Here is a 15,156-nt window from a genome sequence, read left to right on the forward strand (position 1 = left end):
TTTTTACTTAAAAAATATTGAACTTGAATTTATTGGTAGCACTTTTAGCTGTTGAAGGTTATCAGAATCTTAAAGCCCCCGAACACTAGGGGAGATGCTCTAAGGTTCCTATTTAAAGATCTAGGGGCTGGGTGGGACTAAATTTTGACATTTACATTTTTCATTTACATTTCTTTTTCATTTACATTTATGTTTCCAGTCTGTCTTTTCCTATTGTATCAATTGCATTTTTCTGTTGTATTCCATTCCATTCCTTTTCAGTAATTTGCTCTTGATAGTTCTAGAGCATCCCTTTATGTTTGAGCAGGTTTCAACTCAGACTTTAGGAATATTCATATCCATGTGAGAAATCCATAGCCCTCATTATTAAAAGTCTTTTTCTATTTAGCTACCTACTGGTTCAGGGAGTTCTTCCTTATAACTTACTGAAATCATTGAACATTCTTTTGGTTATTGGAGCTACTCAAGACTCTTCTTCCTCCTACCCCTACCTTTTGTTTAAACTTCAAAGAAGAGAGAGGGTTCAGTGATAGGTTAAGTTGAAGGATATTTCATTACACAAGAGTGGTACTCAGGGCGCCTGGGTGGCTCAGTCAGTTAAGCGTCCGGCTTTGGCTCAGGTCAGATCTCACGTTCGTGGGTTGGAGTCCTGCATCAGGCTCTGTGCTGACAGCTAGCTCAGAGCCTGGAGCCTGCTTCGGATTCTGTGTCTCCCTCTCTCTCACTGACCCTCCCCTGTTCATGCTGTCTTTCTCTGTCTATCAAAAATAAATAAAAAACAAACAAAAAAAAGAGTGGTACTCATTTAGAGAAATCCAAGCATCTACATTCTATATTGCCCCTGAATGAGTTTTTTTGTGTTTGTTTATTTATTTATTTTGAGAGACAGAGAGAGAGAGAGAGAGAGAGAGAGAATATCCCAAGCAGGCTCCACACCTTAATCAACTGAGCCATCCAGGCAACCCTCCCCTAAACGAGTTGTAAATTCACCTGTGATAGGCTGCAGACACTGATATGAACTGCCTGGTACTCTGGTGGCAACGGAAGAAAGGGAGCCAGGTTTCTCTTTGGTTCTTTCTGATTCTCCTTCTTACCGGTAATTCCAGACCGCACTCAGTCCTTGCCCTGTCTGAGGCTGGTGTTGGCAGCGCAGCTTAGGCAGCAATGTGTACGGGGTTGGGGGGCTATCACTCTTCAGGGGGGTAAAAATGCAATTTAATAAAGACAATGATTCTTAGATAACCAGGGACTATAGTGGGCAAATTTGGTTCTGGGATTTTCTTTTGTTTTTCCCAGCATGGTTGATACTGCACATGCTTGTATGTCCTGCAGACCATCAGAGGCCTGGGAAAGCCGAACACCTGGGCTAGGAATCATCCAGCGTTAGAGCTGCCAAAGGAGCGACGCTAATGCCAGCAGCAGCTCGCCCTGGGGCGAGACTGTCCTTCATCTCTCTCCAAAAAAATTTTTTTTGAGGCGGTGGGGGTTGTGGACTTTCATCTTCTGAAGATTTTATGAAATTTAACTTATCAGGGGGAAGAGAGAGAGAGAGAGAGAGAGAACATCTCTGTTAGAGGGATTTAAAATTTTCCGTGTGAACAAGTGATTGCTTGGCATGTGAGAAGATCCGTAGTGATCAATTTATGGATTGTATCAAGTTTCAGGAATTTTGATTTTGCTGTCAAGGCAGTGCGTCTGCTGGCTTACAGTGGTTCTCAGCTTATGATTCTAACTAGTCGACTTGTAAGATTGAAAGGGAAGTAGAACATAATGATTTCATTTATATGGCAAAATGCCTGCCTCAAGGCAATGCTTAAAAAGTTTTCACTTATTTAATAAATGAACAAATGAGGTGAAGGGACCAGTAATTCTTAACCAGGGATGGGTGTCAAATCGGAAGTGCCTCTTCCACTTTCACCTGAGCTCTGTTTTCATCACTGCCTCACCTTAAAGATTGGGATTTATCCTTTCTCAAGTGTCATGACTAGCCCCGCCCCACCCAATGTTAGTTTTGAAAATCATTGCAAAGGGCGTGATATTCTTCTTATGTGTTTTTTGGAGAGTGAAAAGGACGGAGCCAGTTAAATGGATTTGGAAGCACCCAGCCTGGTGGCTAATAAGAAATGCTGATTAAATCTTAATCAGAAGGCTGAAGGCAGACATGCAAATAATGCTAAGTATATAGTTAAAAAGATTCTTCCCAATCTTTTAATTGTCTGGATACTTCATCAGGTGCCCAATTTCCCTCCCCAGTTGCTCAAAAAGGAGAAATCCTCACAGGTATTTTAACCGGGGGAGATTTCTAAATGCTCCAGGCTCGATGTACACCAGGTTTTTGGTGTTCTGGATCAGTCTGTAAAGAGAGAGGCAGCAGTTTAACAGATGTGTATTGTTTGGAATGCACAAGACCATGGTCACCAGAGGGTGCTGGCTGAAAATGGCACCAACAAAAATCAAGTGACTTCCATATGCTTGAGAGGAGCTCCTGAGAGCCTGGGGATGGAAACTGCATGGTGGGAGCCAATTGGTTCTTGCCAGGAAGCTCTGCTCTCGCCCTCTTGCTGAGGCAGGCATAACCATCATAGCTGGGAGTCTGTTCCACTGCCACTCTGTGAAGTAGCACCAACTTCCAGGACTCCTGGCCAAGTAGGTCCTGCCCTACTGTGGAGCCGGCACACTAAGGGGGATGGGAGACTTGACTCCTAGGACAAATGAGCAACTTGGCTACTCTCCCTCATAGGCAATCTGGTCCTCTTCATGTTGAGCTGGCAGGTGCACTGCCAGTTATCCAGATGGGCATTCAGTCTTTGGATCAATCCAGGGGCTTGGATTTGGGGGATTTTATACCTGTTTATAAATAACTTGCTGTGTGGTGATGCCCAGCCTTCTAACTTTCCTGAGCTAGTGTGCCCTTCTATAAAACTAGAATAATAATGTGCATTCTTCCTACCTTGTAGGTTGGTATGTAGTGAGTAACAATAGGTAGAGATAATATATGTGAGACTGAGCTTCATGAAGTTGTAAGTGCAGCCATAACTACACAGTGGTGTGGTGCCCTTCTCCTACTTCTCCAGTGACTTTGACCCTTTGAGAAGTGGCCACAGTTGGCTGTCTACTTTAGATTCAATAAAAGGCCAGTAAATGCCTTTGATTCTCTTACCCCATGCAACAACCACCCGAAAAAATGATAATTGCTCTAGTTCTATAGAGAAAATATAGTGTATGGGTTAGATGGATGGGCTCTGGAGTCAGCCTGCTTTTACATCTCGGTTTTAACTAATTGTATGACCTTGGATACATCATTTGAAGCTTGGTTTCCTCATATGGTGGTTTTTGAGGAGTAAATGTGTGTGTGTATGCGTGTGTGTGCATCTGGTTCACAATTATTGGTTAACAGTAACAGTTAGCCAGTGTTAACAATTCTTATTATAGTTGATTAAATCAGAACGTTGACTGATGTGTCTGTAGTCACACGGCTGGGAAGTAGCACAGCTTGGAAGGGAACTCAGTTTTTCTGACTCTGAGACTAGCGTTCATTCTCTCTTACTACAGTTACCCACCACTGGTGCCTATTTCCATCTTTTATGTCCATTCAGTTTCTTTAGAGGTGAGTGATGTTTTGTTGTAATTATTTTTACAACAACTTAGTCAAGCAGTTATGGGCCATGTAGGTAGGATGGAAGGAACTTTTATCTCTTAAAGATTTTTGGGGGTCTGACCTTAAACCACTCATTCTTAAATTCACTCACTCAACAAGCATTTACTAAGCACCGACATGTGCTAGGCATTGTTCTAGGTACTGGGGATACAGCTGTGAACAGAGAGCCTGTGTGGAGCTAACGTCCTAGTGTCAGGGCCTTCCTTGGGAAAAGTCTATAAACTTTCTCTTAGAGCATTTTATTTTTTTGTCTGTTGCATCATGAGCAATTTATTTGTCTTAAGCTGTTCTGATCACTCACAGTATAAGCTGTGCTTCTGTATCACTTGGGAAGTCTGTTAAAACTGCAGATTTCTAGGTCTAGGGTAGAACTGTCATCTATAATGGCAATGACCTCCTTTCTCCTCCCCCAACCTCCAGTTCTACTTCACAGCCAAGCACAGACTATAATCTGCATTTGAATACCCATTATTTTAGATTTCCCCATAATTGGTTGGCGAGTTAGTCTCACCTCCCTGACTCTACTGTCATCTCCTGGGGAAGATTTGTATTTTACCTCCTCTGTATTCCAGCAGCATTTGACCCTTGGTTGGACATGTGGCAGGTACTCACACACTTATCAATCAATTATTCTCTTCAGATAATTGCTAACTGGACCATTCATAGGGAGGTCTTGTAGTGTAGTGGAAAATGTATAAGCTTTGGAGAAAGACAGGCCAGGGTGGAATCTCATCTCTGCCAGTGTCTACGGTGCCACACTAGTCAAATTACTAACCTTCTGAGTCTCCATTCTTTCCCCTGAACAAAAGGGATAATGACTCCCCTTTGCAGGGTGGCTGTGAGGATTTATACAACCTCGAGGAAATGAATGCCAGGCACAAGGGCGCAGGAAATGTTTGTTGCTAACATCCTTCCCTTCCCTTAACTTTGAAAGCTCCTATGCAGGTGAAGTTTGTGCAAGCTCAGGTTTGAGCCAAACAAGGCAGCAGTAAGAAGGCTGGCTTAGGGGTTACAGGAACCAATTTCCAGGCCCAGCTCTGGCACTAGTGTGCTGTGTGACATCAGGCAAGTCAGTTAAACTCAGTCCTACGTTCGTCATCTGAAAACTGAATTGAGCCAGTCTTTTCACCCATCTTTTTGTAAATTGGAGGAAAATGATAATTTGGAAAGCAGTGTTTTTAGGAATCAGTTTTAACACATCACAATAAGAATAACAAACGGCATATACATGTCCCACACGGGGCTTTTACGTGGTGGGTTTCCAAGAATCATTTACGGAATAAGTGAAGATGCCCAAACCATCCCCAGTGTACTAACTCATGAGCTTTAAGCTCCCTTTCAGGTTTCCCCACTACCCCCAAGTGCTTCATACCCTCCCTTCCATAAGCGAAGAGCTACTTGGCAGGACTCCACAATGTCAATTTTAATTTCCAACTTTGTGTTATGATGTTTCAGAGTTTATACAGCTCCCAGGGAGAAGCAGTTGTCACCATGGCAACCTTCAGGCCGCCGCAGGGAGAGAAATTAGTGCCTGCCCAGACCTAGTAATTGCTGCAGTCTTTTCCTCTTGGATTCCTAGCAGTGGATGCTTGAATAGAGATACCGAGTAGGCTCCAGCCAGTGAGGGTAATAGTGTACAGCAATAAACTATCTGTTAGCTGATGCTTACATTTCAGACAAATTGAGGAGGTTGTCAAAGGCATTAGCTTCTATCTTTTCCAGAGAATCACTCTGAGAGATTTCACTAGGGGAGAGAAAAAAAGGGAAGAAACATGAAAGAAATGACCAGATCTGCATAATAATAAGCTGTGGGTATGACCCAACAACAGGGGCTCCAGGGGGTCTTTTTAAAAAAGAACACGGATGCCTTAAGTTGTCCTCTTAGCATCAAGTGCTGCTGTCGCCCTTTAGGAGCGTTGATGGGCATCTATAACCCAGGTGCTGGGGAAATGCAGGTTTCGGTAAGCCCTGTTTATGTGACAGGGTTTTTTTTTTTCTTGTTTATCTTATGACTCAAGAGTCACAGATTGGTAGAAGCGGACAGGTCTTTTGAGAAAATCTAGTCAGATTCCCTTATATTACAGCTTTGGAAATTGAGACTCTCAGAGGAGAGGCAAATAGTGCTTACGGGAAGGCTCAGGACCGGGGTCTGGGTGTCTGGATTTAACATTCCATCGTTCCAGTGAGGTTTTCATTTGAGTTACATTCATTGGTTCAGAACTCTTTACCCTGCTCTGAGGTAATTGCAAGGTGGTCAACTTCTGCACATTGTGTCCTTTTTAGGTTGTGTCTATTTCATTGACTGTTTTTCTTATTCTTTTAGCAAACTGAGGACAAGGAGTATGCATATCTTATTCTCTTCTGAATCTGTGGCAGCTTGATAGTGCCTGGTACACAGAGAATGAATGAATGAATGAATGAATGAATGAATGAATGGATTAATGGATGGATTTTTTAAAAAGACACGAACTTAAAGGAACCAGCTTTGCCATATACCATCTCAAGCCTGCAGGTAATGCCAATGTTACCCTAAAATCCCAGCATAAGCTACCATTTGCTGCCAGCTGAGAAAAAAGTCTCCAATTCACAAATTGTACAATTAAGTGCTTCTAAGGTTAATATTCATTGAAGCCTTCAGACCTGAGAGCTTTAGCCCACAGAAAGGCTGAGGGTAAGGCAGTTAATGTCTTTTATGAACAACACAGTAATGGATTGTTGCTGGACTGATTCATTTCATTCCTACCTAATGGTTTGTTTATTTAGTTGTGGCTACTTTTCTCATGAGGAGGTCTTAATGCATTAAAAGTTATCAAAGCTCAACATTTAAACTTGAGAGCAGAAGAATAAGGGTTAGGCTCAAGGATACTGACATTTATGTAATACTTGTGGAATTATTCTTAATATCCTCATTGCTTGTTAGTGCCCTACAGAGCAGTCGAAGTTTCCCCAAGCAGCTAGGATTGATGATGCCTGCATCTTCCTCACAGATGTAAATCTGCTTTGAAAGCCCAGTGGATTGTTAAAATCAGAGATGCTCTCTAGGAAATAAATGGCCTTTGAGGTCCTTTCACTCAGACTGACATTAAGGAGGATGCTGGAATACTGGACTCCTGAGAAAGTCCCTCTCATGCATGGTATCTTGTGCCCTGGCAGCTGAGACCCAGGGAACAGTTACATCTGACAGAAATCGAAGATCACACTGTATTATCAGGTTGCTTTACACTTTTGATAAAGGCCTTTTATCAATACAGCTCGAAATACTATGTTTTTGTCATACACTTCTTCTATTTTAGATATAAAGATGCTCTTCTGATGCACAATATACCTCCAACACGTTTTCTTCTGTGTGGGTGTTATCTAAAAATGTGACACAAGGGAATAGCTGTTCTAGCAGAAGGAGGATTTTTATGATTGTAATCTTTTTTTTTCTACTTGAGAAGTTTATCATCACTTATCAAAATGCATTCAGTTCATTGAAGCAAGGTTAATTATCTGGAACTTAATGACTGTTGGAAATCATACTTCCCTTCAGAGGTCCCTAGATATTATTTGTATTATAAAGATAAAGATACTGGGGTTTCCTGAATACAGTTTCTCTCCTAGAAGCATTAACCCCTTTTAACTATGTTTTCTCTTACAAAAGTTTTAATTATTCCAATTACGAATGTCTTTGGCTATGTAGTATCTTACTTACATTTTTATGACCTCATTAAGTCCTCTGAAAGCTTGAGATGGGATTAGTTTGATAGGGAGATAGGTGAGTGATCTAGAAAAGAAAAAAGAAAAGCCAAGAGTTTAATATTTAAGACTGGGTACATTTTAAGTTCATGAATAAATGTGTGTGGGGGGGGTGGGTGGGTAGGTGGCTACAGAGTTCCAGCCACTGGTTTCAGGTGGAGAATTCTAAGTTACATTAAAAAGGAGATGTGCCATGACTCACTCTTAGTCTTTATCAAAGATATGTTATTTTGTATTAAGATCCTCAACTTTGGGATGAAACACACTGGGGTTCACAGCTCCATAGGTGATCCTGAGGATGTTATTTAAGCCCTCTATTTCCATTTCTTCATCTATAAAATTGGACAAATAATTACAACTTCACAGGGTTGTTATGATTAATCAAGATAAGCCATGTAAAGAATAGGGCTTGGCACTAAGTAAATAGTTGATAAATAGTTCTAGGGTGGCCCCACCGGCCTGGTTGGGAAGATGGAAAAGAAACTGTCTTGGGTAAAGTAAAGAAACGAGTGGTAAAAATACAGCTGGGAAGCAGGCAGGCAGGAGAAGGAAAGATTCACTAGGAACATGTTCCTATTTGGTCTCTATCATCTTCCTCAGATAGCCAATTTCAGTTTCCCTCCAAGCAGACCGATCAGCTGCTCTGGTTCTATCACATGGGCATCCCATGCCATTTTTGGGGAACATCTATAGAGCATTTCCTTCAGGCACTTGCCTGTATTCAGAGGAACAATCTAAATGTTGTGGAATAGAGATAAAAGTTACACATTATGTAAAAGTTGAGAAAAGAGCAATTGCTCGGCAATAGCACAAGCACAACAGGATGATGTATATGTGCTAAAGGAACCTGGGGTTCAGATAACTTAGAAGAGTCTGCAAAGCAAGGATGAATGTTCAACCAATATTTATCAAGGATCTACAGTGGCTGAGGGTTTTGGCCCAAGCACTGGCAGAGAGGGAGTGGACCAGGAAATTTCAGATGAGAGGACAGGTGGGAGATGCTGCCTTGCTTTTCACGTGTCTACAAAGCAGGCTGTCTTCGTTGCCAGGAAAGAACTCCTTCTGCATCATGAGCGCATTTAATCACAGTCTCAGACGGGACTTGCTATTGTACAAGGTGCTGTGTGAGCTTCCCATACCTGCCTATAACCTTATTTCCTCCACTCAACAATGGTGTGAGGTCAGCATTTCCCTTCGATAGCAGAAGAACTAGGTCACAAAGAGATTCAGTAGCCTGAACAAAGTAACATGACCAAGCAGACTGAGCCCCAAGTGTTCTTTCTATGGCACGATATTAGGCCGAAGTATGTGATTCCTAACTCAGCTCCTTTATACCCCCCAACTTTACTGAGGAATAATTGACAAATATAATTGTATATATTTAAAGTGTACAGTGTGATGATTTGATATACACATACATTGTGGAATCATTACAAAGATCAAGATAATGAACACATCTGTCACCTCATGTAGTCAACTCTTCTTTTTGGGGGGCGGGGAGGTGAAAACACTTAAAATCTACTCTCAGCAGCTTTCAAGTATATAAAACCATATTGTTTGTTAACTATAGTCACGATGCTGTACATTAGATCATCAGAACATAGTCTTATAACTCAAAGTTCGTGCCCTTTGATTTATATCTCATTTTCTACCTCCCCAGCAATCATGGCAACCATGATTCTCTTCTTTGTTTCTAGGATATTGGCTGGTTCTTTGTTTCTTTCTTTTGTTTTAGATTTCATATAAATGATGCCACACAGTATTTGTCTTTCTCTGGCGTTTTTCACTTGGCATAATGCCTTCTAGGTTTGTCTATGCTGTCACAAAGAGCAGGATTTCCTTTTTTTATGGCTGAAAAACACTCGTGTATGTGTGTGTGTGTGTGTGTGTGTGTGTGTGTGTGTGTGTATTTACTACACTTTATTCATCCATTGAAGGACCCTTAGGTTGTTTCCATATCTTGGCTATTATGACTAATACTGCAATGAACATGGGATGCAGAGATCTCATAGAGATCACGATTTTGTTTCCTTCGGATATGTACCCAGGTGATCTATTCTCTCTCCATGACCAAAGTGGAGGGACAGGTACTGTAACCTTGTTTCTCTTGAGAGGAGAAATGCCACACTCTCCCAATTTCTCCTGCAAAGCAGGTTACCAACAGTTCCTCTCTAGTGGCTAATGCAAAGAAATTTCATTTCAGAAAGATATTTTGGCTCAACAGTCTCTTAGAGATGGTGCAACCTAGAGGAAGTAATCCAAACTTGGTCCTCTGATTTTATTCCTGAATACAGTCCCACCAAGCATGTTGTTCAGCACCCAAACTTATTTAACAGGGCATCCAAGAAGAACAGGGACACTGGAGGGAGAAATCTTCTTCCGATGGCATGTTTGCTTCCTATATTTCTTCTGGAATCATGTCCGCTTGGCTTACTGATTAAAAACACAGTTTTATTGCTCTCTGCACTGCCAAGTCAATAAATTTCCAGAAGAGAAAGCTGTATTCTACTGTACCCCATGCAACATCAATAAAACTGACAGCCAAATTCTGATTCCAGAATCTTTATTGCTGGGGATAATGCAGTGCAGAACATATTTTGGAGAGTGTTTACATAAAAGCTTAAAATGAACCCTTCAGAGCTGTTTATTCATGCAAATGGAAGCCAGAAGCTGGAGCCTCTCAGTAGGCAGCCTCCTCCTCCAAAATGGAGCATAGTGTGGCTCCCAGGAGAGCACTTGGCTCAGATTTGATCAAGGAGGTTGCCTGAGCTTTTGATGGATGTAGGGATGAGGGATGGGGAGCAAAGGTTGGAGAAGTGAGAGAGAGAAGCTGTAGATCATGCACTGGCCGTCCCCAGTGCCTACAGAACAGCCCTGGTGCAAGATGAAATTTTGCAGTTGACGTTGACGCGGCAGATCAGGAAAGGCAGCAGTGATGAGAGTAAGAATAAAGTGCCTACAGTGAAGGAGCCACTCAGCAAATAGCGGGTAGCTTTGTGGATGTGGCTGGGGGGAGGAAGGGACCTGGGGGCCAGAGACAGGTGGGGTGATGCAGGGAAAATGAGCTTTTGACACTAGATGTCTTCTCATGAAGTGAGGTGCAGAATGTGGTTCCATGAATCCAAAGCTGTTTTTCCCACTGACTTATATTTTTATTTTGGAGATGTCATGTCTTTATTCCCGATTCATCTTCAGTTGGCAGCAGTTTCTAAGCCTTCAAATGCCTGTCTCCTGCATTTAAACGTTTGTTCAGGGGCGCCTGAGTGGCTCAGTCAGTTGAGTGTCTGACTTTGGCTCAGGTCATGATCTCACAGTGCGTGGGTTTGAGCCCCCTGTGCTGACAGCTCAGAGCCTGGAGCCTGTTTCCGATTCTGTGTGTGTGTCTCTCTCTGCCCCTCCCCTGCTCATGATCTGTCTCTCTCTGTCTCTCAAAAATAAATGTTAAAAAATTTTTTTAAATGTTTGTTCATATGGCCCATGATTTGCCAGTAACCATTTGAATGTACTGCCTTTGAAGGTGCTCCCTTCTCTGATGGGTGGTTTTATGTGGCCAGAAACTCTTAGCAGTGTGGACAACAGTCTCCATAACCCTGCAATTCTTTTCCTGTATACATCCCAGAGACATTCTGACATGATAAGGGAACCCATGTAGGGATTTTCTTCGTGACACTGTGGCCTGGGGGGGGGGGAAGCGGGGTGTGGATGCAAACTGAGTGGCCATGATGGAGTGAGAGAATGGTGGTGGGGATAGCGCATATCTAACTAATAGGTCAACAGTTAGAAGCAGGGGTCTAAAGACACAGAGAACAACCTGTGTGGATCTTAGAATCACGGTGTTGAGAGCAATAAGAAAGTAATGATATGAAATCTGACTTGAGAATTAACATACTTGCACACCAAACATGAGACATTTTAAGGGAAATCACCTAAGCATGTACTTGGATGGTTGCCTATGGCAAATTGAAAGGAAATGAAAGAAGGGGGTACAATAAATAACTGAAAACAGAGTGACTTTGAATGGTCAAGCTATAATGTTGCTTGCAGGAAAAAGTATGATTGACCTAATTCTCGGCATCTGAGAGACAAAAAAGAAAAAAAGCTTTTTGTCTTCATGTATTGAGTTCTGTTTTCTTTCCTTCCCTCCCCACTTCCTTCTTTTTTTCTGTGTTTGAAGTTAGGCCTATGTGTATTCCAAGAATTTTGTGAACTTAAGGAACTCTTGTGGAAAGGCCTAGTCAATGTTATTTGATAGAGGGCAGGAGCCAAGGCGAACGGGGAAAAAAAAGACCAAAGGCAAGGACAGTTCAGCAGCTCTGCTGTCCAGGGTCAAAAAAGGGAATGAAAGCTATTCAAAATGCAAAGACAAATAAAATAGGGGCAGAGCCTTTTCTATCCTAGACAAAGAGTATAATACTCCCAAATGATGCAGCCCAGATAGTGGTAAAGAGCTAGGCTTCTGGGCAAATGTGAGGTTGAACTTGTGGGATAAAGAGTTTTCTCTGCCTCCTAAATAGTGAATGAGAGGGAAATTCATGTATGTGTGGAACAATCCAGATACTTGTATTTTTTAATTTCACAGCTTGCTTTCTTGCTTTCTTTCTCTCTCCCTCCCTCCTTCACTCCCTTCCTTCTTTCCTTTCTTCCTTCCTCCTTCCCTCCCTCCCTCCCTCCATTCCTTCCTTTTTATGATTTGAAACTTTGAGTTTTAAATGAATGGCTGATACAACACGAGGGACACCTGGATTATGGCCAGATCCCACTTTCTCAAGTACTGGCCCCACAGATGTTGAAACAAATACTTAGACGGGGTGACAAAGTGCACCTTAGTTTTATCGATTGTGGAAACTCCATTCATTCATGAATCCTGTCTGAAAGTCCCCCAACCCTTCCGGCTGTGGGTTAAAGTTAATGTAGAAGCATTCTTTACCCTATTAGCATTGGAACTAAGCACTCACTCTAGTTCTGGGATCCTGTGATTGGTCATGACTCTAGTGAGATCATGTGTCTTTCCGCATCGTCTACACTAAGCCTAGCGATATCTGGAGGGCAGGAGTACACCTGCAGTATCTTGAATTACACCTGCTTCCCCTGACCTCGTGTTGGTGCTTGTTTTTCCTTGATTCCTTATCCTGCAGCCTGACTGGTCTCCCCAGACTCCATCTAGAAGGGGAGCCCCTGCCCAGCCTTCTCCTTAGTCACCAGATCCTGATTTTACATTCCTGCTTCTTAGAAGACACTGCTGACCCAGAACAGTTCCTAGTTGCTATCTGGTTAGGTTCAACATGGTATCTCTCACTGCTGGGTTCTGACTTTCAAACTGGGCCCCTGGCACAGACGGAGACTCTGTGCTGAGGCTATCCAGTACAGTTGGGTTAGTTCTTGTAGAGGATGCTGTGGAGGGCTGCCAAAATCACCCGTCAAGACTGAGGCACTCATTCCCCCACAGACTGGGCAGCTTGAAGCTCCTAACTCAGTTGCTCCTCTAGAATTACCCTCAGCCAAAGCTTGCAACCTCTACTAAGATCACGTCTTCTTTCCTGGGCAGCGTGCATCCAGTGGCTGGCCAATGCACGGTAAAGGCTTGGCCTCTTTGCCTCAAGGTGGGACTGGTCAGAAGGAGCTCCTTCCCATCCACTCTTTGACCTGGGCCCCAGACTCACTCCCCTTCCCAGCCAGTCCCAACCGCCAAGTCACCAATGCACTCTGTGTCAAAATTCAACACCAGTGGACAGTTTACAGATGAGCAAATAGCACTCACATAAACTCAGTCACCTTGAAGAGGGATAATGCCACATTATCAAGGTCCTCCTTAATTGTTCTGAGTGCCTCCAGAATACTCCAAGGTGGGGTTTGAAGCCCTCTGATTGTTTCTTCCAAGTTTAATAACACAGATGACCTTGGAAGGAGCGTTTGTCCAGCTCACTGGCTTGTTAATGAGCCCTCAAAATAAAGATAGCTGGAGAATTTCAGAGTCAGGAGGGCTGTGTCCTCCTTCAGTGAAACCCAAGGTTTAGAAATCCTTGCTTATAAAAACCTATCAATTGGGATACATTTGCATTATCAAAGGGTTCTTTGTTCTACAAAAGGATTCCGTGGAAGGTTCCTTTAAATAGCAAACTCCCTAGGTGAAGGGAAAATAGAGTTCAGTTGACATACTGTCTCCTTTTAAAGAGAGGTATTGCATGAAGTCAATTACAACTGTAGGTTCCCCACCTCTCCTTAGTTTTTAGGAGCTTAGATTACATAAGGGTTTCCAGGGCAGGACCACCCTTTGAAGCACAAGGGCTTAGCAGGGCCAGAGGAAGATGAGAACCAAGGAAAATGTCCCGCACCAATCCAGAGTCCCCAAACACTGGGTGGAGTCCTAGGTCATCTCGTCAGACAGAGCCTTTCCCAACACTTCTGCCCAGCTCAGCAGAAGTGAAATATTTTTATTCACTTCCCGCTAATTGTTTAGAAAAGCCATCTATATTATCGATTTAAGAAAGCTACAAACATCCATCCATCTTTCACAGACAATTAGTTTATTGCTAGAGCTCTACACCCTGAATTTTAAAGTGCTACAAAATCAGAGGGAAGAAAAAAGACAGAAGTCAGACACTCAAAAGCCCTTTTGCCTAATGAACTCATTGAAATGGGAGAGGGAAGCATTACTTTATTTAAAGGAATATTAATGTTTTTGTATTTTTTACATAACAACGTGTTCTAAATTGAGTAGAGACTTAAGAATTTCTGTGTTATTTTCAAAGCTGCTCAATAATTATAATAAACGTGCTTTCATCTTGGAATGAAATAAAAATGGCTTTCCCCTTTCCAAATGATTTTAAATCCTTGCATTTTCAAATGCATTGATCTCCTTGGTAACTTCATTACTGGGTATGTCTTCATTTATTGGCCTCTTATCTTCAGCATTTACCTAGAGGGAGCTGAGATGTCAATGTTGCCTGAAATATGAAATCAGTATAGATGGACATGCAATTTGTTCAGTTTTACATCAGACAATTTGGAGTGCTTCTTAAAGTACATCCAGGGGCGCCTGGGTGGCTCAGCCAGTTAAGCATTGGACTCCGGCTCAGGTCACGATCTCACGGTTTGTGAGTTTGAGCCCTAAGTCAGGCTCTGCACTGACAGGGCAGAACCCACTTCAGATCCTCTGCCCCCGCCTCTCTCTGCCCCTCCGCTGCTTGCGTTCTTTCTTTTTCTCTCTCTTACACACACACACACACACACACACACACACACACACACACACACACAGCATTTACCTAGAGGGTAATTAACACACACTTTAAAAAAAAATCCAGGTGGTTTTCATTGTTTGGCTACTCCTTTTAACACTTTTAGACTCAAGCACTCAGAGTGAAAAGGCTGCTTGCAAGCGGTTTGGTCTAACCCCTCACTTCTTAGACAAAGAATCTTAAGAAAAATGAAATGATTTCCCTGAAACCACGTGGCAATTCAGTGGCAGATCAGGACTAGAACCTAGGTCACATTGTCCCTGGTCCAGTGCTCTGTCCTTCACCAAACAAAGCACATCAGTGCTGTTCCTTAGGGGCTTTGTTGATACACAGTCCTCTGATTCTCTTGTGAAAACCTAGCTTTCCCATAGAACCATCAGTTTCTTGAGAGATGTGCTCACAGTCTTAAACTTCAAAGATGCTGCTCAAATTCCTGTTCCTCCATGGGACCACCAGAGTGGGTTTTCTTTCTTTCCCCTGTCCTCCTCAGCAAGCATGACTACTCAGGTTTTTTTTTTTTTT

General features: G+C 42.6%; 1 protein-coding gene across 1 annotated transcript in view; it reads right to left on the reverse strand.

Moving 5' to 3' along the window:
- LHCGR (luteinizing hormone/choriogonadotropin receptor) overlaps positions 1–15,156 on the reverse strand; it is a gene marked incomplete at its 5' end in the record, with an annotated part of 54,445 nt that overhangs the window by 28,764 nt on the left and 10,525 nt on the right. The window contains 3 exons of the mRNA XM_029938509.1: positions 2,279–2,353; positions 5,328–5,402; positions 7,353–7,424. Coding sequence (XP_029794369.1) covers positions 2,279–2,353; positions 5,328–5,402; positions 7,353–7,424 — 222 coding nt within the window. The remainder of the gene's footprint in view (positions 1–2,278; positions 2,354–5,327; positions 5,403–7,352; positions 7,425–15,156) is intronic.

Source organism: Suricata suricatta, chromosome 4 (genome assembly GCF_006229205.1).
Source record: "Suricata suricatta isolate VVHF042 chromosome 4, meerkat_22Aug2017_6uvM2_HiC, whole genome shotgun sequence".
In the NCBI taxonomy this organism is placed as follows: domain Eukaryota; kingdom Metazoa; phylum Chordata; class Mammalia; order Carnivora; family Herpestidae; genus Suricata; species Suricata suricatta.